The 25,748-nt window shown below is 51.1% G+C and overlaps 2 protein-coding genes across 3 annotated transcripts in view; both read left to right on the top strand.

The window, feature by feature from the left end:
- Nucleotides 1–11,914, top strand: part of Slc13a3 (solute carrier family 13 member 3) — a 69,065-nt gene extending 57,151 nt beyond the window's left edge. Inside the window, exons 11-13 of one of the 2 annotated variants that reach the window (XM_051143809.1) lie at nucleotides 6,621–6,782; nucleotides 9,104–9,241; nucleotides 11,487–11,914. In XM_051143809.1, the coding sequence (XP_050999766.1) occupies nucleotides 6,621–6,782; nucleotides 9,104–9,241; nucleotides 11,487–11,663 (477 nt within the window). In that variant the 3' untranslated portion in view covers nucleotides 11,664–11,914. The remainder of the gene's footprint in view (nucleotides 1–6,620; nucleotides 6,783–9,103; nucleotides 9,242–11,486) is intronic. The other variant, XM_051143810.1, reaches the window with a different exon arrangement.
- A 6,944-nt stretch (nucleotides 11,915–18,858) lies between these two features.
- Nucleotides 18,859–23,964, top strand: Ocstamp (osteoclast stimulatory transmembrane protein). Its single transcript, XM_051144845.1, is given in 4 exon segments — nucleotides 18,859–18,902; nucleotides 20,972–21,971; nucleotides 23,435–23,759; nucleotides 23,762–23,964. Coding segments are annotated over 4 exon segments (1,572 nt in total).
- Nucleotides 23,965–25,748: the final 1,784 nt, after the last annotated feature.

Here is a 25,748-nt window from a genome sequence, read left to right as displayed (position 1 = left end):
TTGTGAGTTCAATTCCCAGCAACCACATGGTGGCTCACAACCATTTATAATGAGATCTGGTGTCCTCTTCTGGTGTGAAGGCTCACGTTCAGGTAGAATACTATATAAATAATAAATAAGTAGTTTTTTTTTTTTTTTAAAGAAAGAAAAGCATGTTTTTCTGGGTACCTTAGGTTTAGAAACTATGAATTAATTCCTGTAAGGTATGGAGACTTAATAACAATGTAGAACAATGTGGCTCCTGCTCCAGTTTCACAATTTCTGAGATGCTGAGCTCAGAGCCTGGCTAGGACCAGGGTAGGCACAGACCAGACCAGCTCCGAGGTGCAGTTTCACACCTGTTCACCTGTGAGGTCAGGGTCAGCCAGCCCTGACACCTGAAGTGCAACCGAGACATCGCCTGCCTTATTTAGTCCTGACCCCTAGCCCTAATGGAAGTAATATTTCTATCCCCATTTTATGGGTAGGAAAAGTGTGACAGTGGATAACTAAGTCTCCAGGAGCTTTGCATAAAAGCAGAGACCCAAAATGAGCTTGATTCTGAAGGCTAGAAGCTGCACTGCCCCCTCTAGAGAGCCTGGAGGCCAGGATGAAGTGAGTCATCATCTCTTCAGAAAACCCCCGACTCACTGCTGCTGCCTAGCCCATCCCATGCCATCCCATGCCATCCCATCTCATCCCACACCATCCCATCCCATGCCATGCCATCCCATCCCATCCCATGCCATCCCATCCCATCCTATCCCATGCCATGCCATCCCATCCCATGCCATCCCATCTTGTCCCAACCCATCCCACACCATCCCATCCCATCCCAACCCATCCCATGTGATTCTATCCCATGTTATCCCATCCCATGCCATCCCATGCCATCCCATCCTCTCCCATTCCATCCCACTCTACTCCATCCCATCCCATCCCATCCTATTCCATCCCATTCTGTCCTATCCCATCCCATTCCACTCTACTCCAGCCCAGCCCAGCCTAGCCCATCCTATCCCATCCCATCCCATGCCATCTCTTCCCATCCCTTCCCATCCTATCCCGTCCCATTCCACTCTATTCAAGCCCAGCCCAGCCCAGCCCACTCCATTCCACTCTGTTGAGACAGGGTCCCATGCAGCCAAGTCTTGCATCAAACCTGCTACATAGGCAAGGATGACCTTGAAATTTTTATCCTCCTACCTCCTGCCTCCTGCCTCCCCAGATCCGGGATTATAGGCATGCACCGCTGTCATAGGCTGTACTGGGGATTAAACCCAGGACATCGTGCATCTGAGGTATGTTTTGAACTGCTGTCCCTACTTTAAAGACAGAAGAAGCCAGTTGCTAAGCCTGTTTGCTCAGCCAGGGGAGGGCAGCATCAGGAGATCCCAGGCCAAGCACTTGAGAATCAGCTCAGCCTCAGGCAATCAAAGCCATAGACAGCTAAGGATGTCTCTGAGAGAAGGAAGGCTAGACTGCCCTCTTACACGGAGTATCTGGGATGTCTTACTGGAGGAAGTAGTGTGTTATCCATGTTTGGAGGCTCAGGCCATGTGGAAAGACCAGACTGTCTCCATTAGAATCACAGATTTTCTTGTGTGTGACCTTGGTCAAGTTACTAAATCTTCTGGGCCTCAATTTCCCCATCTGTAAAATGGGAATGACAAGGTAGCCACCTGCTAGAGTCGTCACAATCATGTTATAAAAGGAGACAGTACTTAGGACGCAGCCCGATGTGGTTGGCTATACGGATTAGACATTAACGTGCCAATGGAAAGTAATGGGGAGGCTCAGGCCTGCACACTTCAATGGCCAAGGTGCCTTTTGCTACAGTGACTGGCACAGCCTGACCCTGGGACAGGGGCTGCTGGAGAACCTGTACCCCAGAGGATTTCCCAAGCTGGGGGATTGGTGGAGGGGCACTGGCCCTGGGGCTGGGATTCAGGGCCGTAGTGCATGCTGGGAAGCCAGCGCTGGGCAATCAGCCAAGGTTTCCGTTCAGTGAGGCCTTTGTCTACCAGCTGCCCCTCACCCCAGCCTCTGTCCCCAGGCGGCATAATCTGGCCCAAGAGCCACCGGGAAGCTTGTGACACCTCTTGGCTTCTGGACACTGTCCAGGATCTTCACCAGAGTGCAATCAGACCACGCAAGGCTTAGGGATCCCTGGCTGGAGCATAGGTGGGCCTGGACATGTGGCTTCTCTAGAAGCCATAACTCCCTCAGGCCACCTGCTGCAAAGCAAACACTAGACACCCCATGTACTGCAACGCTGGCCATCACCAGGAGCACACAGAATGTCGCAGCTGCTGTAGCTGCTGGCAGGTGACCATCTTGTGTCTGGTTGTGTGCTAGTGCCTTCTTGAGTGTAAATCACATCTTAAGGTCAAATCCACCAAGCTTTGGGGAGCTTGAGATTAAATCAGAGGCAGTGAGTCCCAGAGACAGGCAAGAGATGTGTTCCTGCCGTCTGCCGCTTTCCAGTGGAAATCGCCATCAGTTTTTATGTATGGTCTGTTAATGGCTAAGATTTGGAGTCTAAACTCAGAATACATCTTCCAGCTCTGTTCTAGTCAGGGTTACTATTGCTGTCATGAAACACCATAACCAAAGCAACTTGGGAAGGAAAAGGGTTATTTTACCTTATATTTCCAGGAAACAGTCCATTACTTCGGGAGAGTCAGGACAGGAACGCAAATAGGACAGGAACCTGGAGGCAGGAGCTCATGCAGAGGCCGTGGAGGAGTGCTGCTTACAGGCTTGCTCCCCCATGGCTTGCTCAGCCTGCTTTCTTATAGAACCCAGGAGCACCAGCCCAGGGATGGCACAGGTGACTACAATGGGCTAAGTTCTGGCCCCATCCATCACTAACAAAATGCCTTACAGGATGGAGGCCACTTGTGTTAAGTTGACATAAAACTAGACACCACAAGCTCCTAGTGCTTCAGTTTCCTCAACCATAAGAGGGGGAAAGTTACACCACCTACTTCATGCACGGTCACGAAAATTAAATTAATATAGCAAAGTACTTGGGAAGCACTTCCAGCATGGAGGAAAACACTGTTGCTAGCCAGATTACTTACAAAGTAACAAATCCTTTTCTGTGCTTATAGCCAGGGGCGGCCATGTTTTACACACACCCATTTAAACCTCAAATGGTAGGTAACTTATCTAAGGCCACCGAGCTCTTAGATGCTGCAATGGTTAAATGCTCACACAACAGCCTTCTCTTTACTCAAACTTGCTTTGTCTCCCACTAAGAATTAGTTCGCTGAGCTGAGTCTACTGTGTCTTATGAAACCTTTAGAGAGATTTCCCAGGGCCCCAGTGTTGCTCTCTTGGAGGCGTGATTAGATTAGTTTTCTCTGCCATTTAAAGAATAAAAAGGCGAGGGGGGAGTAGTGGGGGGAGTGGGGGGGCTGTCTGTCCAGATTCTAGTTTCTCACTGGGACACTTTGGATTTTGCACATTGACTTGAACTGTCCTTAAGAAACGTGGCTACACTGTGAAGTGAGGAGAGCACAGAGAGAGGCTCTAGTTGAAGAAAAAAGGGGGGAAGAGTGACACCACTTGGTAGCTCAGTCTCCCTCTGTCCCCTTCTGCAAAGTGGCCTTGGGTCTGCTGGTCACCTCTGGGGTGTCTAGGGAACACAGTCTGACAGCCACTGTGTCAGTGAGCTCTGAGTTCCCCCATAGGTAACCACTAGTGACAGCCAGCTATTTGGCACACACAGTGCCCAAGCATTTTAGATTGGCCACTTTTCTTGCCTATGACCTCTGGTTTACAGATAAGGAAACTGAGGCATAGGGAAGGTGAAGGTTAGCTGCAAAGCACGCTTAACCCAGCTAAGCACAGCCCCGTAGCTCTACCCACACTGCCTCTGGCTGCTGCTGGCCTCTGGCCTCCCTGGGAATTCTGGGGCCTGTTTCTAAGGAAACCACGGCCATGATTCCTCGGGGGATTGAAAAGGGCTGGGGGAAATCCCTTTAGTGTCCCCAGCAAAACCTCAGGGAGCTGAGAGGAAGAAGACTTCTTCCATTGAGGAGCCCAAGTCAAAGGCACTGTGAGGCTGGCAAGAGGCCTCTCCCTCAGAGGCCAGGCCACAGGGAGCTCTTGATTGGCCACTTGCCTGGTCATTAATAGTCTCTCTCTGCCGTGCACATTGTGCCAGACCATGGCTTGTGGGAACATAGCTACCCTGTGCTCCCTGTAGCAGAAAAGGGCTGGCATAGCCTCTCACAGAACTCTGCAGGTTGCAGAAAATGCCTTAACGCTAGGAGGACTTTGCTGGGCTGAAATATGTCTAAGCTGTTATTTGGTTTTGTTTTGATTTTGGTCCTTTGGTTTTGGTTTGTTAAGATAGAGACTCGTGAAGGCCTGGCTGGCTTGAACTCCTGATCATCTTGTTTTCTACTTCCCAAGTGCTGGCATTAAAGATATGAACCACCATACCTAGCCTCTTAAGCTCTTGTTACTTGGGCCCTGAAAGTAATATTTAAGGTAAATCAGAGAAGTTAATGTGTTGTTCTTTCTGGACAACAACTGTTGGGCCCCAAAAATCTGTCAGGAACTCTTCTGAAGCCAGATATAGTGACACAGGCATGCAATCCTAGCTACTCAGGAGACTGGACTAGGGAGATTGAAAGTTACAGGCTAGCCTGGGCTACAGAGTGAGTTCAGGGCTAGCCTGGGCAACTTAGTCCCAGAGTTAACAGTAAAGTGTGGCCTGTGGGTAGAGCTCAGTGGTAGAGCCTTTGCATCACACGTAGGAAGTCCTGGGTTCAGTATCCAGTATTGCAAAGGTAAATAAATAAATTACTAAGAAACATGACCTTAGAATGAGCAGTGAACATTTCACTCAATATGAAAGAGCAGTGATCAAGCACCTCTCGTAGATGATGTGCCCGGACCTGAGGGTGCCGGGTTGTGATTGGGCAGTGGTTGACAGGCATTTAACTCTCAGCGTTTGGGGCTTATCCAGTCCTGCCTTGGGTTGGCCCCTAAACCTGCAGCTCCCTTACCTTTCTCAGGAAGAGCTCTGAGGTGGGATGGGGAGCTCCCACTTCCTGCGCTGTTATTCAGACCTGCTGGAGGGGGCCCTCAGCTGTGAGGTGTTAAGGAAAGTGGCCTGGATCGGCGTTGCAAGATATATTTGGTGGTGGGAGAGAGTGTGTGTGCAATGAACTGTTGTTAGCCACGGCAGTTTCTGGAGAGGTCAGTAAAGAGGGTACTGTCGTTTTAAAAACAAAATCCCCAAATGTTCAATTTTACCAATAAAGACTCAGGAGACAGATGCTAGAATGAAAGCCTGCTAGCTCAGAGAGGCAGAGAAAGCACCCAGCTGACCTTCCTCCTCAGCTTGCATCCCAGAAGGAAAAAAGCCCCCTCTTCTCCATGCTATCTTAAAAACTCCTCTAACTAGATGTCCCTCCTTTCTACTTCCTGTGCATCTCTAGCCATCCTCCAGACTTCCTCACATTCTCTATGTTTTTTTTTTCCCCCTATGTTCATGCCCTGTCAACTGGTTGCTTGCTCTACTCTTGACCTGTGGTAGACTTTATCTAATGCTGTTTACAGAAAGGGTTGAACAACACCACAACTAGAAACAGGTTTTTCCAGTACCAAATCTTGGGGTACATGGTGTGATCAAACATCCTGCAACAGGGTACCCTGACAATTGTGTAGCATTGGCCAGAGAGAGGAGTCTAGGGGGCCTTTCTGTCCTTCCAAGCACTGGAAACCACGGTCCACATTGGACATGGATCTTCCTTTGTTTTGTGTTGTATTGTGTTGTGTTGGGTGTTTGCTTCGGGACAGTATCAAGCTGGCCTGGTACTTGCTATGTTACCAAAGAATCCTCCTGCCTCCACCTCCCATGTACCAACATTATGGGTGTGAGCTACCACACATAAGTGGGCAATGTTCTTAATTAAAAGTCAAGTGACAGACCAGCTCCTCCAGAGAAAGGTGGTAATGATAGGGAACTTTCTAGAAGTTGATATGAATTTAGGTAGGTATCTCAGTCACTGCTATTGGGCCATAGGCAACTCACAAGAATTTTTCCTCTTCAGTAAGCCAGGGACCAATGGTAGGGCAAAGCCAGCAAATGCCAGCAGGTGCCCAACCTTGATAATGGTGATTCTTAGGACGGTGACTAATGGTACCATACTACTATTGGTGTCTTGTGGATCAATATTGGTTCATTGTCGTGATAAAAATCCTTAGGGCTGCTTATAAGTCTATCATCAATCACATTGCGTCACATCTGATATATCAGACACCTGTTGTCTCTGTTTCCTTTCCTGTCGATGTGATAAAAATACCCACAGCAAAAGCAACTTAAGAGACAATATTTAATCCTTTATAGATGAAACAGTAGGCATTTTAAGTGGTGACCATCATTGGAGAAATAAGACTCAGGCATAAGGGTCTGTCTGGTTCCCTCTCCCACTCAAGCTGGAACTTTAGGCACCAGACCCAAATGGAAACAGAGACTCTGCTTTCTAACCAAATAGACCATGGGGCCCCAGGGGACTGGGCCATGGCCTGCAGAGCAAGCGGCTGAGGAGCATGCACTGGTGGCTGCCTGTGAAGGGTGGTGTTGGGGGCACTGACATCGAAGGCATATCTGCTCATAGGAGTCGGGGTTGTCAATGTGGATCGGTGGGCAGCTGCACCCCCTGGAGCACGTGCCCCCAGTGCTGGCTGTGCTACTCATCACTGTGGTCATCGCCTTCTTCACAGAGTTCGCCAGCAACACCGCCACCATCATCATCTTCCTGCCAGTCCTGGCAGAGCTGGTAAGGGTCCCCGTGGGGCAAGGTAAAGGGATACCTCTGGTCCAACTCTGAACTCGGAGTCCCCTGCCACAGAGCTTCCCTGGGGCCCCAGCTGCCCTGCTTGCTTCCAGAATGCACAGCAGAGTTGGAACCACAGAGCCAGTTCCCAAATGGCAGGGGTTTCTTTCTTAAAGGAACACGTAAGTCAGGTAATTGTCAAATTTCCTCTGTGTGAGAATTAACCCAGGAGGACATGCTATGTTGCTTAGAAAGAGAAAGAATTTGAGTTACAGGGAAATTCTTGAGTCACCAGACCAGCATAGGAGAAAGTCCAGCCACAGTACTGTTGCCTCCTGTGTTAGTCTAAGAATTTTCTGGAAGGAGGGTTGTCCTGCACCTTGTGGGGTGTCAGAGCACTCCTCATCTTCTGCCAACCAGAGGCCAGCAGCACCCCATAGCAGTGGCAATCCAAGATGTCACCAGACATTGCCAAGAGAGTCCTGGGAGGACAGATCTCATCCTGTTGAGACCCTCTGCTATGAAAGGCACCGGACTTAGATGGGCTGGGCTGGACTCTTCCAGGGTGATTTGTCCATAACCTCCCTTTGCTAGGCAAGATCCAGCAAACCTTCCACCTGCGACTTCCCACCTCACCCCAACCATTCCCGAGGCACAGAAAGATGCAGACAGCCTTGTATTCTATGATGGATTCAGCAAAAATCCAGAGGAAACCAGGCAGGAAGAGAACAAAGTGGGAGAACAAGAGCCGGCATGCAGAGAAGCCAGGACTAGCTGAGAGCACATCTGCCAACAGCTGGACTGCATTTTAGGAATATAAAAGGCAGAGGGATCTGATGGCGCACACCTTTAATCCCAGCACTTGGAAGACAGAGGCAGGGAGATCTCTGTGAGCACAAGGCCAACCTGGTCTACACAGTGAAGGTCAGGATAGCCTCAAAATTAAAGAGGGTGGATGGATGCTAGAAAACTAGTGATTTTCTTTTATGTTTAAACTAATTGAAGAAAAACAAGCCATAGGGCACTGTTCATAAAATTCAAATTTGATAAAAGGTAACAATGTTAGCAGTTGAGGTACCCACCTTGGACAGGGCTTGCTTTATCTCCATACCTCTTTGTTTATTATGTTTCCATTTTTAATGGCATTGACACTGTATCAACCACTGATGTACATGTGCTTTTGTTTTTTGTTTTTTTTTTCAACCCAGAAACATTCCACTGTAAATGAACAGTGTTAAAGCAGACATTTCCATAAAGCTGTCAATAGTTGGTGTTTAAGCTCCATCCTAATGGACAGGCAAGCATTTTAGAAAGCTGTCACCAACAGTTAACAGCTGGTCCTCGCCTTCTGTGCACAGGCTGCTAGCATGAAGACAGGTTCGCCTCAGAGTTCCTGGGTGAAAGCGTATGGGCCCTGGAAACTGTGCTGGATGAGAGTAATTGCCCTCTGCTGGGGCAGCCCAGAGTCCTCAGGCCCTTGCCAAGTGGGACTGGATGAACCAGATCCTGTTCTGGAGTCTAGGGTACCCAATAGTAGGTGGAGATAGGGGTGCTATGAGGTCGTCTGAAGGAGGCAGGGAGCTCAAAGCCTACCTACCTAGTCTGTAACTGGCAGTTCCTAGAAAAGATACCGATAAAGGACATTAAAATATGGCTTCTCATCAGAATCAAAACATTTACAGACTGGGAAATGATGCTAGAGCCAATTAGAAAAAGCCTACAGTTTGGGTTATAGAAATTCCCTCTAGGGAGTTTCAGAGATGCAGTTGGCCTGGAGGGTGGGTAGATTCTCTGTTATAGGAACATGGCAGTGCTTGCCAAGGAGACGCCCACCTCCTCTCTCAACTCCAGCCAGACTCTGAGCATAGGTGCCCCATGGCAACCTCTAGGGTGGCATAGCCGAGGGCAAGACTGAGCCTGGTTATATAAGCTGTGGATCTCAGCCTATGGCCTTAGACCAGCTGCAGCCTAGGCTCCTGGGAACATATGAGAGATGGCAGTGGCTTGGGCCCCACTCAGACCTCAGGCTCAGTTACTCTGGAGCAGCTGGGACCACAAGATCGCTCCTGTGGGAAGGGGCATTCTAAGTAAGTTTCCTTGCCTGCTCCCTGGTAAAATGAAGTGTGTCCCTGTCATCATTGACCTTAAGAAGGGTCTCCAGTTCCTCTAAAACCGCATGTCGCGTGTTTGTGTGTCTGTCTACATGTCCCTCTCTCTGTCCCTCTTCTCATGTGACTCTACTGTCCTCCGTCACTCTGACCATCTCTGTATCTTGCCGCTCTCTTCCCAATGGTCTCAATTTCTTACCGACTTCTTCTGGCTAGGCCATCCGCCTGCATGTGCACCCCTTGTACCTGATGATTCCAGGCACGGTCGGCTGCTCCTATGCCTTCATGCTGCCCGTCTCGACACCCCCAAACTCTATTGCCTTCTCCACTGGACACTTGCTGGTCAAAGACATGGTAAGTGTGGGCCTTCTCATCAATGACCTGGCAAGAAGAGGGGTGGGTGATGGCCAGACACAGCGGACATGGCCAGTCTGTTCCATGCCCCAGTTGGATCTCCCTACTGCCACTATTCTCCTCCTCCTCCCACCTCTCCCTCCTTCCCTCTCCTTCTCCAGTCTCTTCTTCCTCTATACCAGTGGTTCTCAGCCTTCCTAATACTTCAACCCTTTAATACAGCTTCTCATGTTGTAGTGATCCCCAATCATAAGACTATTTTCATCGCTACTTTATAACTGTAGTTTTGCTTTTGCTAGTGTTATGAATCATAATGTAAACATCCATATTTTCTTTCTTTCTATCTTTCTTTCTTTTTTTGGTGGGGGGTGGGTTTCGAGACAGGGTTTCCTCTGTGTAGCCTTTGCTGTCTTGGACTCACTTTGTAGACCAGGCTGGCCTCGAACTCATAGAGATCCGCCTGCCTCTGCATCCCGAGTGCTGGGTTTAAAGGCGTGCGCCACCGCGCCCGGCAACATCTGTATTTTCTAATGGTCTTAGATGACCCCCTGTGAAAGGGTCATATGACTCCTAAAGGGGTCACAACCCACAGGTTGAGAACCACTGCTTTATGCTCCATTTTCTTCTATGCCTTTTCTTCCTCCTCTTCCTTCTCTTCCCTCTCTTCTGTCTCTTTCTTCTCTTCCTCCTTCTTTTTCCCTTTCTCTGTCCATAGCCGCCACCACCGCATGCATCCTCATGTCATGCAGCTGAGGACAGTCTACTGAATCAGACATAAATCCCCACCAGGATAAATGAGGACAGACCAAGAATTAGAAAGAGGCAGAGGAAAGAACTCCCTCCCTGCCTCTTTCCTTAGTTGGGTTTGCCCGGTGTAATCTGTGGTCCGGCCACCGGGGGGCAGCAGTGCAGAAGAGACAGCCGTCTGCCTCCTGCGAGGGTACTTTTTGTGGCTGGAAGACTACTCACTATTCATTAAAAATGTGGATTTCAGAATTGCTAAGTGAAAAAAGGACACAAGGTGCTAGATATCAAAAGAGGATGATGGGGTGAGCCAGATGGCCACTCTGTAATGGTAGGGCCTTGCAAGGAGCCTTGGCAGTGCAAATGTGGGGTGGGGTGGCACTATCCAGGCAGAGAGCCCAACCCGTGCAAATGTCTAAAATGGGGAAATGGCTTCATTCTCTGTCACCAGATGCACAGGACCAAGGGTGGCTGGGGCTGGGTGGGTCCCAGGAAGCAGGCCCAGAACAATTGAGATGTCTCACTTTGTGACCCTTGGTGGCCTTGAACTTGCAGCTGCCAAAGCAAAAGCTGCTCTCACCTCAACAAAGGAGAAGAGACAGTGTACCCTGGAGCTAAATGTATGTGAGCATGGCCCAGAAACACAGGCTCCGGATGCCACAAACGCCATGTTTCGGTGTGCTAACAGCTTTGTCAGGTGTCATAGCAACAGACCAGAGAAAGTCATCAGTCAAGGAGCTTTTAACATATGTTGGCAGAAACATCAGATAGACAGGTAATAGAAAATCAGCTGTAGTCCCACCTCTTAGAAGTCAAAGGCTAGAAGAGCAGGAGTTCAAGGCCAGCCTTAGCTACATGGTGAGTTTGAGGCCAGTCTAGGCTACATATGACCCTGTCTCATAAAGATAAGAATTTCCACCGGGCCTCCCAGCACTCAGGAGGCAGAGGCAGACGGATCACTGTGAGTTCGAGGACAGCCTGGTCTACAATCCGAGACCAGGACAGCCAGGGCTACACAGAAAAACCCTGTGTCAAAAAAAACAAAAAACAAACAAACAAACAAACAAACAAAGGGAAAAGAAAAGAAAAAAGAATTTCCTTAACTGGCGCTCCAGTGTGTGCATATGAACACGCACATGTACCTGTATCTACATGTGTGTGCTGAGTGTGGAGAGGGGCATAATGATCAAATAGGACTGTTAGGCAAGGCTTGCCCTTCTGTCTTAAAGGGGAATCGATAACCTTATTGACATGGTCTTTGTGCTAATCGGGCCTAACCCATGATCACTCTGTAGCCAGGTGCCCGGCACCTAGAGACCCTCGGTGCAGTGGGGAGGTCACCTGGCTTGGGGGCCAGCCTGAGCCTTGGAAAGCATCTGTTGCCTACAGTTGTGGCTGGCTCCAGTATGCCTGCTGGAGCACTGCCAGGTGTGGGCTGAGCCGCCGTCTTCTGCCTGCTCTGAGGTCCTATGGTGCTCAGCTCGCTTGGTCTCCACTGCAGGTGCGGACTGGCCTCCTGATGAACCTGATGGGCGTCCTGCTGCTCAGCCTGGCCATGAACACCTGGGCACAGACCATCTTCCAGCTGGGCACCTTCCCAGACTGGGCCAACACCCACGCTGCCAACGTCACCGCGATGCCACCCACCTTGACCAACAACACGGTTCAAGCCCTCTGAGCCCTGCTGGGGACTTCCAATTAGGCTGGGCCTTCCCTGAGGGTTGTTGCTGTCACTTGCTGCTAGGACCCTTATATGCTGACCAAGCAATTCTTTTCTGTAATCTGATAGGAGGCAGCAAGCAAGGATGACCTCCAGTGGTCCACTTGGGGCCACAGGCTCACTTCCTGCAATGCCTTCTCTTTCTTTTTCATGCATTTCAAAGCCAGCTATCTCTTGCATCTGCTGCCTGCAGAACAGGCTCCCCCCCCCCCCCCCCCCCGTGAGCTGGTTTGTGGTCAGGGTTCAGGAAAGACCTCTTCAGCCACAAGGAACGAAGCTCAAATGGCACTTGTTTTGCACGCTTGGGCTGGTTGGCTATCCACGCTGTCGCTGCCATTGGCTTTTAGGTTTGTGTAGACATCACCACTCTGCTGGGAGGGGCAGCATGGCGGCAAAGATCCAGGCCACTTTTTACAGATGTTCACAGCAGGGCTGGATTCTGCCCTTTCTGTTTAATCATCTCCCTTGCAGACGCCACCGGGCAGCCAGAGGTTAGCTCCCATTCCCTGAGGCAGAGGGAAGACACAGGTCCAGGTCGTCCAGAGACTCTCTGTGGCTTCCCCAGCCTCACAAGCAGCAAGCACACCACGGGGTTTGAGAAACCCCAGCTCACACATCTACCCTAGACACTTAGGGTTCTCTTTTCTCGTCTGATTTTCTTGGGTCAGCCCTGCTGGGTCCCCATTATCCTTCTAGGACCCTCCTGTGTGTGGTCCTTGGGAGGGGCTCCGTGGCTGCAGACCACTAGCTGTTTCTTACCCCCACAGCTGGGTTTGGCCTCCGAACTCCCATCTCATGTAGTCAGTCTGTCTTATTTGCAAAAGCCACAATCTTCAGGGATGAGAGGGAAAATCTGAAGGTTGTCGGTGCAGGCCTCGGAGAAACCCAGGGCAAAGTGTCTCAGGCGGGCCGTATGCTGTGACATACTGCACAGATGGAAAGCCTTCCAACAGAGGCTGGAGCCGGAAAGCAGACAACTGCTGTCCTTATGGCCAGTGTAAGGCACACTGTGAACAGCACAGTGTGGGGACAGTGGGTGGCTTGAAACTCTACTCGCACCCAGGGATGGAGCCCTCACTTCCTCCTGAGAGTGGACATCCCAGGGACAGACACTTTCTGATAGGGCACAAGTGAGTCAGAATGTTTTTCCAGAGCTGGAGGAGACTCTAAGTTGGAGGTGGCACCCACCATAAGACTGAATCAACTTCAGTCCCTCCCCCGGCTGGGTGGGGCTGTCCCTTAGGACAGGGACAGGCCACGCACAGAGACGCCCACGGTCTTGTGACCACAGGAGTCATGATTTCTGATACTGCTGATCCAAAATGTGCTCAAATAAAGAATGTTGGTCAATACTGGATATGGTGACTCTTGGCCTTCCAGAATCGCACCCCCAGATTCCTGGTCAGGACTTCTGCAAGTCTGACCTCCAACTTCCCTCCCCGTGCAGTCTCCCCTGACTCACACTTCCGTACTCTCGGGATGTGGAGGCTCTTATTTTCTTGTTTGTTCCACTCCTCCCCCCGCCCCCCGTTCAGTATAAACAGCAACAAGCCATTCTCTGGCTCCCTGATGTAAGCAGATGTCTGGACCAGGTTCCAGCACATGGCCAGAGCTCAGTAACTACTTGACCCTTGAACTGACTGCAGCTTTGACCATGACCTCCGTCTTTCTCTACCACTCCCCTTGGCCCATTCAGCAGGCTCTTAGACTGTGACGCGCTGCTTCAAATGCAGCAGAGGAGCAGACGGCGGAACAGCAAACGGACGTACAATGATCGGTCACCGTTTACACGGCCACATGATGAGCTGACTCAAGCTGTGGGGTTGGGGTGAGCTCCTCTGAAAAGGTGGCATTGGGTTGAGGTCACACACAATGGCTGGACACTCATAGCTCTGCGGAAAGGAGGAGATGGGGGTGGTGGGAGTCCAGAGGAGGAGGAACAGTGTGCAACAATAACGTCAGGTTCTGGGCTCTCAGCTGGGTCTTGAATGTCCAGCTTCTGCTCCCTTCTAGTGGGTGGCAGCTGTCCTCACCTCTCCTAGGACTGTCACAGGTCCCCTTTACTGATTGACTGCATTCTCAGCAAAAGAGACCTGAGGCAAGAGGACAGGCACTCACCATGGTGGCGTGGGAAGTGGGGAGACTGAATCACAGGCAATACACTGGGGCTCCTCTGGAGCCTGCCAGCAGCGCCAAATGTCAGAAAGAACAAACAAGCCAGTCCCGGTGCTGTTTGCCATCCGAAGATGCTCAGTAACCCACTTTCCGCACTGTGGCCTTGGGAAAGATTTGATGGCTCACAGCTCTGAATTTGAGGTTTGTGGAGGCCCCGGGACCCCAGCACCTCCAAGAACATGAGCAAAGGCCCTGTGGTGTTTGCTGATGGAGGCTGACTAAACATGATAGGAAGGTCACAGAACTTGGCCGGGGCTAGAGTGTTTGTTCCCAGTGGTCATTAACTCTCTGGGGTCCCTCTTTGGGTAGCTTCCCAGGTCTCAGCCTGGACCATGGAAATCACCTGTGCTCCGAACAGGAGCTGAGATGGTCAGCTCTGACCTATGTCATATTTGTGGCCTGTGGCGAAACTGTGGATGGTGAAATCTCAGATGGTGCGGCTGCTGCATCTCACTGAAGGGAAAACAGAAAGAAGATGTGTTTTGGGGGTAGGCTCACAGCTAAGGAAACTTGGTGAATCCCACACCTGAGGGGATGGGGAAATCGGGGGCCAGCAATCTGGGAGTGTGGAAAGAAGGGCCGTTGGGAGCGCCATCTGCTGCAAACCACTCTAGCCCCTTCTATCCATGCTGTCCTTTCACTGACTAGATTAGGCCCCACCCCTATTCTGAGGCCCATCTTCCTTACTCCAAGTCCATTGACCTAAATGTTAATCCAATCAAAACCACCCTTGCAGAAACATCCAGAATAAAGTTGACCCAACGTTGGCACCATGGCTTGGCCAAGTTGGTACATGCAATCACACATGTCCCACCAGCAGAAACACAGAGCCTTCCATGTGGCCTTTCTGGGTCATTCCCCGGGCACAGCATAAGGAGGGGGAGAGGGGTCTGGAAGGAACAGACCCCAAAGCGTGGCACATGGCTCTCCCTGTCAGAGCTGGCCCCAGACTCACAGCAGTGCCTGCCAAGGCTTTCTTCTTCTCTCGCCCTCCCTTTGCTTCTAGCTGGACACTTGTCACCAAACTTCAGTGTCAGGAATGACACCTAAGAATCTGGGGTTCTATCTCTCTTGGGGAACAAAAGGCCAAGCTGGGTGTGGTTGGACACACCTCTTGTCCTGGGTCTCGGTAGACTGAAACAGAACAATCAGGGTTTATGCATGACAGGATAGCCTGGGCTAGACTGTGAGCTCCTGACTCCAGATAAAAGCAAATGAAATAGTAGCAACAATTACTAGCTTGTGTGTGGGTCACACCCAAAACACCCTCTCACCCCAGGCCGCACCTGTCCTTACTGTCATACACTGGCTTCTCCACTTTCCACTCAGCCACCTTCCCAGCCTGTGAGCTGGAAGGTCTATCTCAGCCCCAGTGGTCACTGGCTCTGGCTGTCTCAAGCAGCACTGCCCACGGCTCTTCCTGAAGGGATGGCACTGGTCGCCATTTGCCCAACTAACACTCAGGCCCTGGCATGATTGACTCTATCAAGCACTTGCAGTGACACAAAAATCAATATAAATTATCCCGCCACGCTATTGTGTGTGTCATAGCTGGGATATATTCAATGAGACAAATATTTCATTAAAGTGGATTTCAGGGCAGGCAAAATGACGTAGCGGGTAAAGGTTCCACATGGTAGAAGGAAAGAAGCAACTCTTTAGATTGTCTTCTGACTTACACACATACACACACACACACACACACACACACACACACACACACATTAATAAAGTGGTTTTCGGTTTTAATGTCATTACTAGAAACTTCTATGGCTCCTGCTGCCGGCTCTCATTCTATTTCTGTTAGGTTATCTACGGCAAGACGGGTGTCCACATGCATGTGTTTATGCGTGCACCAATGCGAGTGCCTGCAGAGGCCAGAGGCAACCCTCAGCAGCTGCCCATCTAACCTCACAGAACCTCGAGACACCCTTCAGCCAGGCTAGCATGCCAGCAAGCTCCAGGAACCTCCCTGATTCCACCTCCCCAGGGTTGGGGTTATGAGCATACACCAGCACAGCTGGCTGTTTCCCCACGAACTCTGGGGCTAAGGCGCAATTCTTCAGGCTTGCACAGCAAATACTCTACAGTTTGAGCCATCTCCACAGCCTGCAGGTAAGGTTTTAGCCTTCTCTGAATTCTCAGCCACCTTCTCACCCCTACACTAAAAAACACAAGGACATTAACGCCTTGCAGGGCTGTGAGCCAGAGTGGCCCTGGGAACAGCTGGAGACGCCTCACTTCCTCTTTATCTCGCGTCTCTGATTCCTTCAAGATTAAATTCCCACACTCCCCAGCCCAGCCCTGTGGACTTCTAGTGACTCAGCAGCCCCTCAGGATGCTGTGGGCCTCGAGGTCAGGTCACCCTGGCCTGTGAGGTGACTGCCCACGTGTGCCAAGAGAACCCAAAAATATCTCCTGCCTTTCCCTTCCCAGGTCCTGGGCTCCAACTCTCCTTCAGCCACCTGAGGCTTCCCCAGTGTCCTCTGTTTCTTAACCAACTAGCTACAGAGCTGGGCAAAGGCTGGCCACATTTTATAGACTGCAAGATGGAACTCAGGTGGAAAGGTTTATAGTAGGAGCATTTATGTACTGCCTGCTGAATACTCTGTGTGCAGGTCATAGCTGCTCATGGGGTAAGTGCTTTGTTCTCTTATATCAGAGGACATAGAGACTTCAGAGAGGGACAGTGTCTTGCTCAAGGTCACACAGCACTGGAGAGTGAAAGCCCTCATTGCATCTCTTGCCTCTAGTCCAGGACCCCTTCAGAGGCCAGCTGAGTAGCTCCTTGCAGCCTACTAGACAGCAAAGGACCCAAGTCTCCTACAGAAGTGGTGGCCCTGTTAAGACTGTCCAGCGAAACATAAGAGCCTCTCTCTCTCTCTCTCTCTCTCTCTCTCTCTCCTCATCCGCTCTCCTCCTCTCTCTCCTCTCTCTCTCTCTCTCTCTCTCTCTGTGTGTGTGTGTGTGTGTGTGTGTGTGTGTGTGTGTGTGTGTGTATGTGTGTGTGTGTTTCTCTCTCACTGTCTGTCTGTCTCTCTCTGTCTGTGTCTGTCTGTCTCTGTCTCTCTCTCTCTGTGTGTGTTTCTCTCTCACTGTCTGTCTGTCTGTGTGTGTGTGTATGTGTGTGTTTCTCTCTCATTGTCTGTCTGTCTGTCTGTCTGTCTCTCTCTCTCTGTATGTGTGTGTTTCTCTCTCACTGTCTCTCTCTCTCTCTCTCTCTGTGTGTATGTGTGTGTGTTTCTCTCTCACTGTCTGTCTGTCTCTCTCTTTCTGTCTGTCTCTGTCTCTGTCTCTCTCTCTCTCTCTGTGTCTCACTACCTGTCTCTCTCTCTCTATCTCTCTCTGTCTCTGTGTGTGTGTGTGTCTTTCTCTCTGTCTGTCTGTCTGTCTCTCTCTGTCTTTCTCTCTCCTTCTGTGTGTGTGTGTGTGTCTCACTGTCTGTCTGTCTGTCTGTCTGTCTCTCTCTCTTTCTCTGTCTGTGTGTTTCTCTCTCACTGTCTGTCTGTCTGTCTCTCTCCCTCTCCGTGTCTAACTGTCTGTCTTTCTCTCTGTCTGTTGTCTCTGTCTGTCTCTGTCTCTGTCTCTCTCTCTCTCTCTCTCTCTCTCTCTCTCTCTCTCTCTCTCTCTCTCTCACACACACACACACACACACACACACACACACACTGTCTGTCTGTCTCTATGTGTGTGTGCTCCCTCCCTCCCTCTTCCTTCCCGGTTTCCTTCTTTCCTGGCTTTAAAACCTTGGCAGTTTGTTGTTGTTGTTGTTGTTGTTGTTTTGTTTTTGGCACTGAAGTGCGAGTGTCACACTGGGACACCTGAGCAGCAGTATGTCAACTCGGCAGAGCAGCAGCTTCACAAAGGCCCACGAGGCCAGAGGGCTGGCTGCTCCTGCCTCTACTGTGTGTGCCAAGGCTTTGGTGGGAGTGGGAGTGGGGATCTGTCACCTGTGGAAGCTCCTGGCTTCCTAGAGGGGCTCACAGCCTTCTGAGAGTCTGGCTGCAGTGTCTCACTCAATTTTGTTCTATGTGAAGTCACTTCCCCATGGCCCAGCAGGATGTCCTTATAAGGGAAAATGTCTGGCAATCAGAATCCTGTCAGCTGTGTCCCTTAGTGGAGGAGCCTTCCCATAACTGAGGAGGCCTCTTGGCGACTGGGTCCTGGGGTAGGTAGTGAGGACTGACACTGGGGAGACATCTCGGCATGCCAGGTGGGAATGAGCTTCTGCAATGGCCTGGAGTTACGCCTTCAGGGCAGTCACCACAGGGACATGTGCAGTTTCTGAGCACTTACTGTTTTCTCTCTCTCTTTTTAAGTTTTATTTATTTATTATATATACCATGTTCTGTCTGCATGTGTGCCTGAAGGCCAGAAGAAGGCACCAGATCTCATTATGGATGGTTGTGAGCCACCATGTGGTTTCTGAGAATTGAACTCAGGACCGCTGGAAGAGCAGCCAGTGCTCCTAACCTCTGAGCCACCTCTCCAGCCCAAGCACCTACTGTTTTCAATGCAGGCTGCATTTATCATTCCCTTCCCGTGGCTGTACATTGTAGCTAAGAACAGCACAGTGTGGCCTTAGCAGGGGTCCCTATGGGTCAGGAATTGTCAGGAGGGACAGGGACAGCAGACTGGCGTTCTTAGTCTGCTGTTACTGTTGAGTGAGCTGCATGGTTTCTCTGAACCTCAGTTTCTTCCTCTGTGAAACGGGCTATGATCCTGCCCTCAAGATCACAGGCATCGCCTGGAAAAATGTGTCTCCCCCTCCCCCACCCCCTGGCTGCTCCTGACTGCCTTTCAGGAGAGAATGAGGCAGCTGGCCCAGCCCCCAGGAGGTGGGCCTCTGGCAGAACAGGAGCAGGCAGCCAGGAGGGTTTATAAAAAGCAGAAGCTACAGGACTTTCCAATAGCCACACTTCCTCTCCACCTGCCTGCGCCTGCCACAGCAGCTGCCTGAACACCGCTCTCAAAGACCATGAGGACCATCTGGGGAACCACAGAACACCTCATCAGGATTGGGTAGGTCTGAGGATTGGGCCACAAGGGCCATGGGGCCACATGCAAGAGACGTCAGCAGCCCATTGAAATGGGTATGAGCTTAAGTCTCAAGCCTTCTCCTCGCCAGCTGTGACCACCAACGAAGCCTCCTCACCTTTCTAGACCCTGGGTTTCTTCTGGCGGGGTGGAGAGAATAGTGGTGCCGATATAGCTGTGTGGGAACTGAATGAAAGACATGCGCAGAGGGTGAGGTTCAGAGTGAGAGCTAGGTCACCCCCTGCTGCCACTGACAGAGCTCCTAACATGACATCCCGTTCTTAAAACGATTTGTGCTGGTTGATATTACTTCAGCGGTTTGCCATTCCAAAAATAATCATACTGTGTTTTGGAGAAGTGTGCGGTCCCACCCCTAAATGTCCTCAGGGGCCAGAAAGGGACTATAGGTGTTAAAGACTCTTGGGTGTGCAGCAGTGACAAGCACCTGTAGGGGGCTCACTCAGACCTGCAGCCCTGGAGGCAACAGATGTTCAGCTCCATCCAGACACCTGCAGCGAAGCCGTGATAAGCCTGTGTCCCTGGATCCAGCCGTTTTGTAGCCTCCCTTCTGCTGTAACTATTGTGAGCTCCTAGGAAGTCAGTAAATGTGCTTCCCTTACCGCTGTGCCTCCAATGCTGAGCTGGAGCGATGGCTCTCTGAGTAAAGTGCCTGCTGTTCATGCTCAAGGGCCTGATTTGGATCCTCAGAACTCATGTGCAAAAAGCCAAGCATGAGAGAATGCAGCCTCACTCCCAGAACTGAGGCGGTGGAGGCAGCTCCCTGGGGCTGACTGGCCAGCCAGTGTAGCCAAACTGGTGAGTACCATCCCAGTGAGAGACCCTGTCTTGGAATAGTGTGGTGGAGGGTCTGCGAGACATCTTAGTATAAAAGTGCCTGCCACCAAGCTGGGCAGCCCGAGTTCAATGCTTAAAACCCACATGATGGAAGGAGAGAAGCAGATCCCAGAAGTTACTTGTCCTGTGACTCTTGCAAGTTGCAGACGCGCGCGCGCGCGCGCGCGCGCACACACAAACACACACACACACACACACACACACACACACAGTAGCATGCAAGCATCCACCCACAAAATAAAAATGTAATTTAAAAAAATTGAGATGGAGAATGAATGACGTTGACATGCAGGCACATCTATCTAATGAATAATACACAATAGATAGATAGATAGATAGATAGATAGATTAGATTAGATTAGATAGATTAGATTAGATAGATGCTAATTTAATGACTAAGGCTGGTTGAAGAAGAAAGGTCCCCAAGAGGCCAACTGGCCATCTCCTTGCCTATAAGTGATGGAGGGGACATTGAAATCTATAAATATATGAATGGAATCAACAGTGAGGTACACACACACACACACACAAAAACCAACACCAACGGAATACAGATAACAAGATAGACTCTTAGACCGCCGCCTACTTCTATATCTACATCTCTCTCCCCTATCTCCTCCATCTCTCTCTTCCCCTCTCTCTTTCTCTCCCTCTCTCTTTCTTCCTCCCTCCCTCCCTCTCTCCCTCTCTCTCCTTCCCTCCCTCCCTCCCTCTCTCTTTCCCCTCTCTCTCTCCCTCTCTTTTTCTTCCTCCCTCGCTCTCTCTCCCTCTCTCTTTCTCCTCCCTCCCTCTCTCTTTCTCTCCCCCTCCCTCCCCCTCTCTCCCTCTCTCTCTCCCCCCTCCCTCTCCCCCTCCCTCTCTCCTCCTTGCCACATTCTCTATTTCAGCCATGCTTGCTCTCCTGCCACAACTTATCTGCTACTCCCAGAGCCTGTAATCATGGCCTCGGCCCAGATACCAAGCCCTGCACATTCAAGTATTACAGAGACGCTGGGCTATTGACTGGCAGCCCTGGGAAGACTTCCTGGCGATTGGTTCAGCTGGTGTGAGCCCGGATGGACGGAGTACCTCCCATTGGTCTATCTGGAAAGCATGCCTGTGCCTGTGGCTCTAAGAGGAGTCTGCTAGCAGCCTGGCCGGTGGGCCAGAGAATAGCCACACACCCCTGACACAGGGGCCCCCTATTTCCTTGTGTGCAGGTGGAAGCACTGGCGCTTGGGGATCTGCAAGGCAGTGGTCCCCCTGCAGGCTGCCTGGGAAGCCTTCTCTCAGCCTGTTCCAGCCACCTGTAATGAACTATTGATCCAGCTTCTCCTATGTGTCTCCCTGGCCACTGTCGCCACAGGCCTGGTTCATCACTGGTTGGTCTCTTCGCAGCTTTATCCTCTGGGACCCCCTGCCTCAGTGACAGCTGTCTGTGGCCTCCTGGTCTTCCTGAGCCTGGGCCTGGTGCCCCCCATTCGCTGCCTATTTGCACTCAGCATACCTACCCTGGGCTCCGAACACGGCCGCAGGTTGCTCCTGTCCTACAGTGCAGCCAACCTGGCTGTTGCTGTGGTGCCAAACATGTTGGCCAATGTGCGTGCAGCTGGGCAAGTGCTGAGCTGTGTCACTCAGGGCTCTCTGGAGAGTCTGCTTAACACCACATACCAGCTGCATCAGGCAGCCAGGGAACTGGGCCCAGCCAGCCAAGCAGCCAGCCGGAGCCTGGCATTTGAGGCAGAGGGCAATGGCTCAGCCTTCCGCCGTCACATGCACACAGTCACTCAGCAGGTCCTGGAGGACTTCTCTGGCCTGGAGGTCCTAGCTAGGGCAGCACTGGGGACTCAGCGTGTGGTCACTGGACTGTTTATGCTGGGTCTCCTGGGCGAGTCGGCCTGGTACCTCTATCGCTACCTCACTGACCTGCGCTTCGACAATATCTATGCGACTCGGCAGCTGGTTCAGCAGCTGGCCCAGGCTGGTGCCACACATCTGCTGATCTCTCCACCTCCCTGGCTGCTCCAAACAGCCCAGCCTAAGCTGTCGCAGGAGGAGTTGCTGAACTGCCTCCTAAGGCTGGGGCTACTGGCACTCCTCCTGGTAGCCACAGCTGTGATGGTGGCCACAGACTATGGAGCCTTCCTCCTGGCACAGGCAGCTGTGGCTTGGGCTCAGAAGCTGCCTACTGTGCCCATCACACTCACGGTCAAGTATGACGTAAGTGCACGGAGGGGAATGCCCTTAGAATAGTCAGTTGGGAGGCATCTGTATTCGCTGGCCTCTGGGTCATCATTCTTGGATATTCCTAGGAGTCTGACGGACAAATGATAAGGAGGCATGGGTGGGCGTGGGGGTGGGCGTGGGGGTGGGGGACAAGTAAGCAGAGAAATGAAATACAGGAAGGGGCCAGGACTAGGCACAGCCCCCAAACACCCCCAGTGACTGCTTCCTCCTGCTGGGCCCCATCTCTGACCTTTCCATCTCCTTCCAACAAGGCCTTTGTGCTGTAGACCCATCAACCAATCAAATCATTGATTAGTACAGAGGCCCCATGACCTAATTCTCCCTGAAAACGCCCTCACAAACACACCCAGAGGTGTACATTGCTAACGTCCCTGGGCATTTCTCCATCAAGGTGGTGGAGCCCAGGGCTTCCTTCCTGTATGCTAGGCAGTCACTCTACCCTCAACCATCGCTACATCCCCAAGCTTTCATCAGTTTTCTCTAAAAATACTTTACTCAAAGGTAGTATGTTGGAGCATGGTCTGGTGCTTGGTGTTTGTTAATTGTTTGTCCCTCCCTTCCCCCCCCCCCCCCCCACCTCCCACCCCCACTACCAAGATTCTTACTGTTTATGAGCAAACTGCCAGGTACCCCAAGTACTGCTGTTTAACTTTGCCTAAGAAATTATTCCTGATTGGCTGATTAAAAGGCCTAAGCCTGGGCAGGGCAGAATGGGGTAGGCTTGGCCAAAGTTCCTGGGCTTTGGGAGAGACAGGTACCGGAAGAGGATAGCCATGGGATAGAAAGGTGTCACGTGGGCCCAGAGGAGCAGCTCTGAAGTCCCATGTGGAAAGAGATGGCCCAGATGAACAACCTCATCAAGTATTTTGGGCTTATGGATGGGAGGCAGCCCTAAGGCAAATTATCAGAGGTAGATGGCGTGGGAAATAATGGAAGGTAGCTTAGGAAGCAATATCTGCCTTGCCCCAGGTGAATTAAGGCTATTCTAAAATATATCAGATGTCTGTGTCTTTATTGATTATGATAGCAGGTAAATAATATCGCCATAGCCGGGCGGTGGCAATGCACGCCTTTAATCCTAGCACTTGGGAGGCAGAGGCAGGTGGATCTCTGTGGGTTTGAGCCCAGCCTGGTCTACAATGCGAGTCCAGGACAGCCAAGGCTACGTAGAGAGACCCTGTCTCGAACAACCCAACCAAACCAAACCAAACAAATAATACCGCCATAATAATTGTAAGCCTAATAATAAACATTTATTAGGCCACGCCATTAAGCTAACAGCGACAGCAGTAAGAATAACGGAGGTAAGATTTGTGTGATGCCGCTCTGATGGCTAATGAGTCACAGCTGCCCCTCCCTCTACCCGCTCTGTAAGTGGCAGGGATAGGAAATGGACCGGTGGCTCCTCTAACTCAACCCCTTTCTCTGTTTTGAAGGCCTCATATAAAGTCCTGGACTTCATCCTCTTCGTCCTCAACCAGCCTCCAGTGGAGAGCGTGTTGGCCTCAACGCAGCACTCCTTCCAGTGGGAGCTGCACTTCACATCACAGGACTGCCACCTGCCACAGGCTCAACAGCCTAGAGTCTCGGAAGCACTGGCCGCGGGCACCCTGCAGCTGCTAGCAGGTGCAACGTTGGTGCTCCAGGCCTACGCCTGGCGCCTGCGGCATGCCATCGCAGCCTCCTTCTTCCCGACCCAGGAGGCCAGGAGGCTTAGCCACTTGCAGGGCCGGCTCCAGAGAAGACACGACCGACAGGCCTGCACCTTGAGCACCTGGGGACCCAGGGAACCCGGCCGGGCCGGAGACAAAGGCTTTGCAGCCACAGGGACCTCAGTCACTTGGCCCTCTTCAGCCTCTGTGTGATCTTGGGTAGGTCACTGCGCATCTCGGAGCCTCGGTTTCTGTATCTACATGATGGTGGAGCGTGGCAGCCGGGATCTGCTTTCCATGTGGGATGTGCGTGAAATCACGGCAAGTGGAAGGCCCGGAAGAGTAGGGAAGGGGCAGTAAAGAGATGTGGAAGGCGGGGAAGACCAGTACAGCTCAGTTCCATCCCACCAGATGAAAAGTGCCCTGGTAACGTCCACGTGCAAATTCTGCCTGTGGAGTAACCTCAGCTTCTGAGCCCTCAGAATTTACAGTAATCTCAAAGCTTGATCTTATAAAAGTATTAGATATAAAGAGTAAGCTGTTTGGCTGTCTCCTGCGCCCTCAGAGCTTTACATCTGGACTTGCCAAGTTTAGTAAATAAAAATACAAGACACCCTGCTCAATTTTGATCTCAGAGAAGGGACACATTCGTTTATTACAGGGTGACTCTTGGCAGTGAGCCAGGCCTCTGGTTAGCCAGGGGTGGCCTTGAGTTCCCCATAGTAAAATAACAACAGTAATAAGACAACAAATTCCAAGGCTGTGATTGACTTCTGAGGTTGAAGCATCAGGCAACACCCCCATTCAGTAAGACAGAACCAAGTGTTGTAAGGACTAACCGAAGGAGCTGCCTCTGTGGAGAGGGCGGGGGTGAGGAAACATGAGGAGTGTTACCCCCCAAAGCCTGTATGACTAGTGTGAAACACGAGGCTCACATTTATTTTTAGGAAATCAGTACCACAAACACACAGGTGACGAACCATGTCACTGTGACTGTGGCTACAGCCGATTCTTTAGCATTCTGTGGTGATCTGAGTGACAAAGCCCCCCCCCCACCGCCCCCATGGACTCATACATTTGACTGTGTGGTTCCCAGTGGATGGCACTGTTTGGGAAGGATGAGGAGGTGTGGCCTTGTTGGAGGAGATGTGTCTTGGGGAGTGGGGTTTGGGAGAGTAAAAGGCTCATATCACCCTCAGTTAGCTCTTATGGTTCTGTCTCAGGATGTGAGGTCTCAGCCGGGCATTGTGGCGCACGCCTGTAATCCCAGCACTAGGGAGGCAGAGGCAGGCAAATCTCTGTGAGTTCAAGGCCAGCCTGGTCTACAAAGTGAGTCCAGGACAACTAGAGCTATCACACAGTGAAATTCTGTCTCAACAAACAAACAAACAAACAATCAAAGGCGTGAGGTCTCAGCTACTGCTCCAGCACTGTTCCTGCCTGCCATGCTCACTGTATGATGGTCATGGGCCCCAGCCCTTTGGAACTTTAAGTCCCAAATGAACTCTTTCTTCTATAAATTGCCTTGGTCATGGTGCCTTATCACAGCAAATAAGAAAAGTAACTAAGACGGTGTCATTTCTTTCCTTTCCTTTTTCCTTTGTTTATTTTGTTTTATAATCCTTGTTTTGGGACAGGGTCTCATGTAGCACAGGATGCCCTCAGACTCACTATGGAGGCAAGGATATCCTTGAGCTTCTTGATCCTCCTGTCTCCACCTCCCAAGTGCTAGAATTACAGCTAGGCAAGAACCCAGAGCAGAAAAAGGGGGAGAGCCAGCCTCAGTCGAGGGGAAGGTGAAGATTGGTGCCAGAGACTGTCCTCTGACCTCTACATGCATGCTGTGAGCTACATGTTCCCGGAACACACATGAGCATGCATACATAAACTGAGCACCCACAGGGAAAAGAAAAGAGAAAGAAGGAAAGGAGGAAGGGTGGGCTGGAGAGATGGCTCAGAGGTTAAGAGCACTGACTGCTCTTCCAGAGGTCCTGAGTTCAATTCCCAGCAACCACATGGCGGCTCACAGCCATCTATAATGTGATCTAATGCCCTCTTCTGGCCTGCAGGTGGAGACATGTGGCAGAGGACTGTATAC

This window comes from Acomys russatus, chromosome 4, assembly GCF_903995435.1.
Source record: "Acomys russatus chromosome 4, mAcoRus1.1, whole genome shotgun sequence".
Taxonomy (NCBI): Eukaryota; Metazoa; Chordata; class Mammalia; order Rodentia; family Muridae; genus Acomys; species Acomys russatus.
The sequence above is the reverse complement of the archived record's forward strand: the minus strand, read 5'-3'. Positions and strand labels throughout refer to the sequence as shown.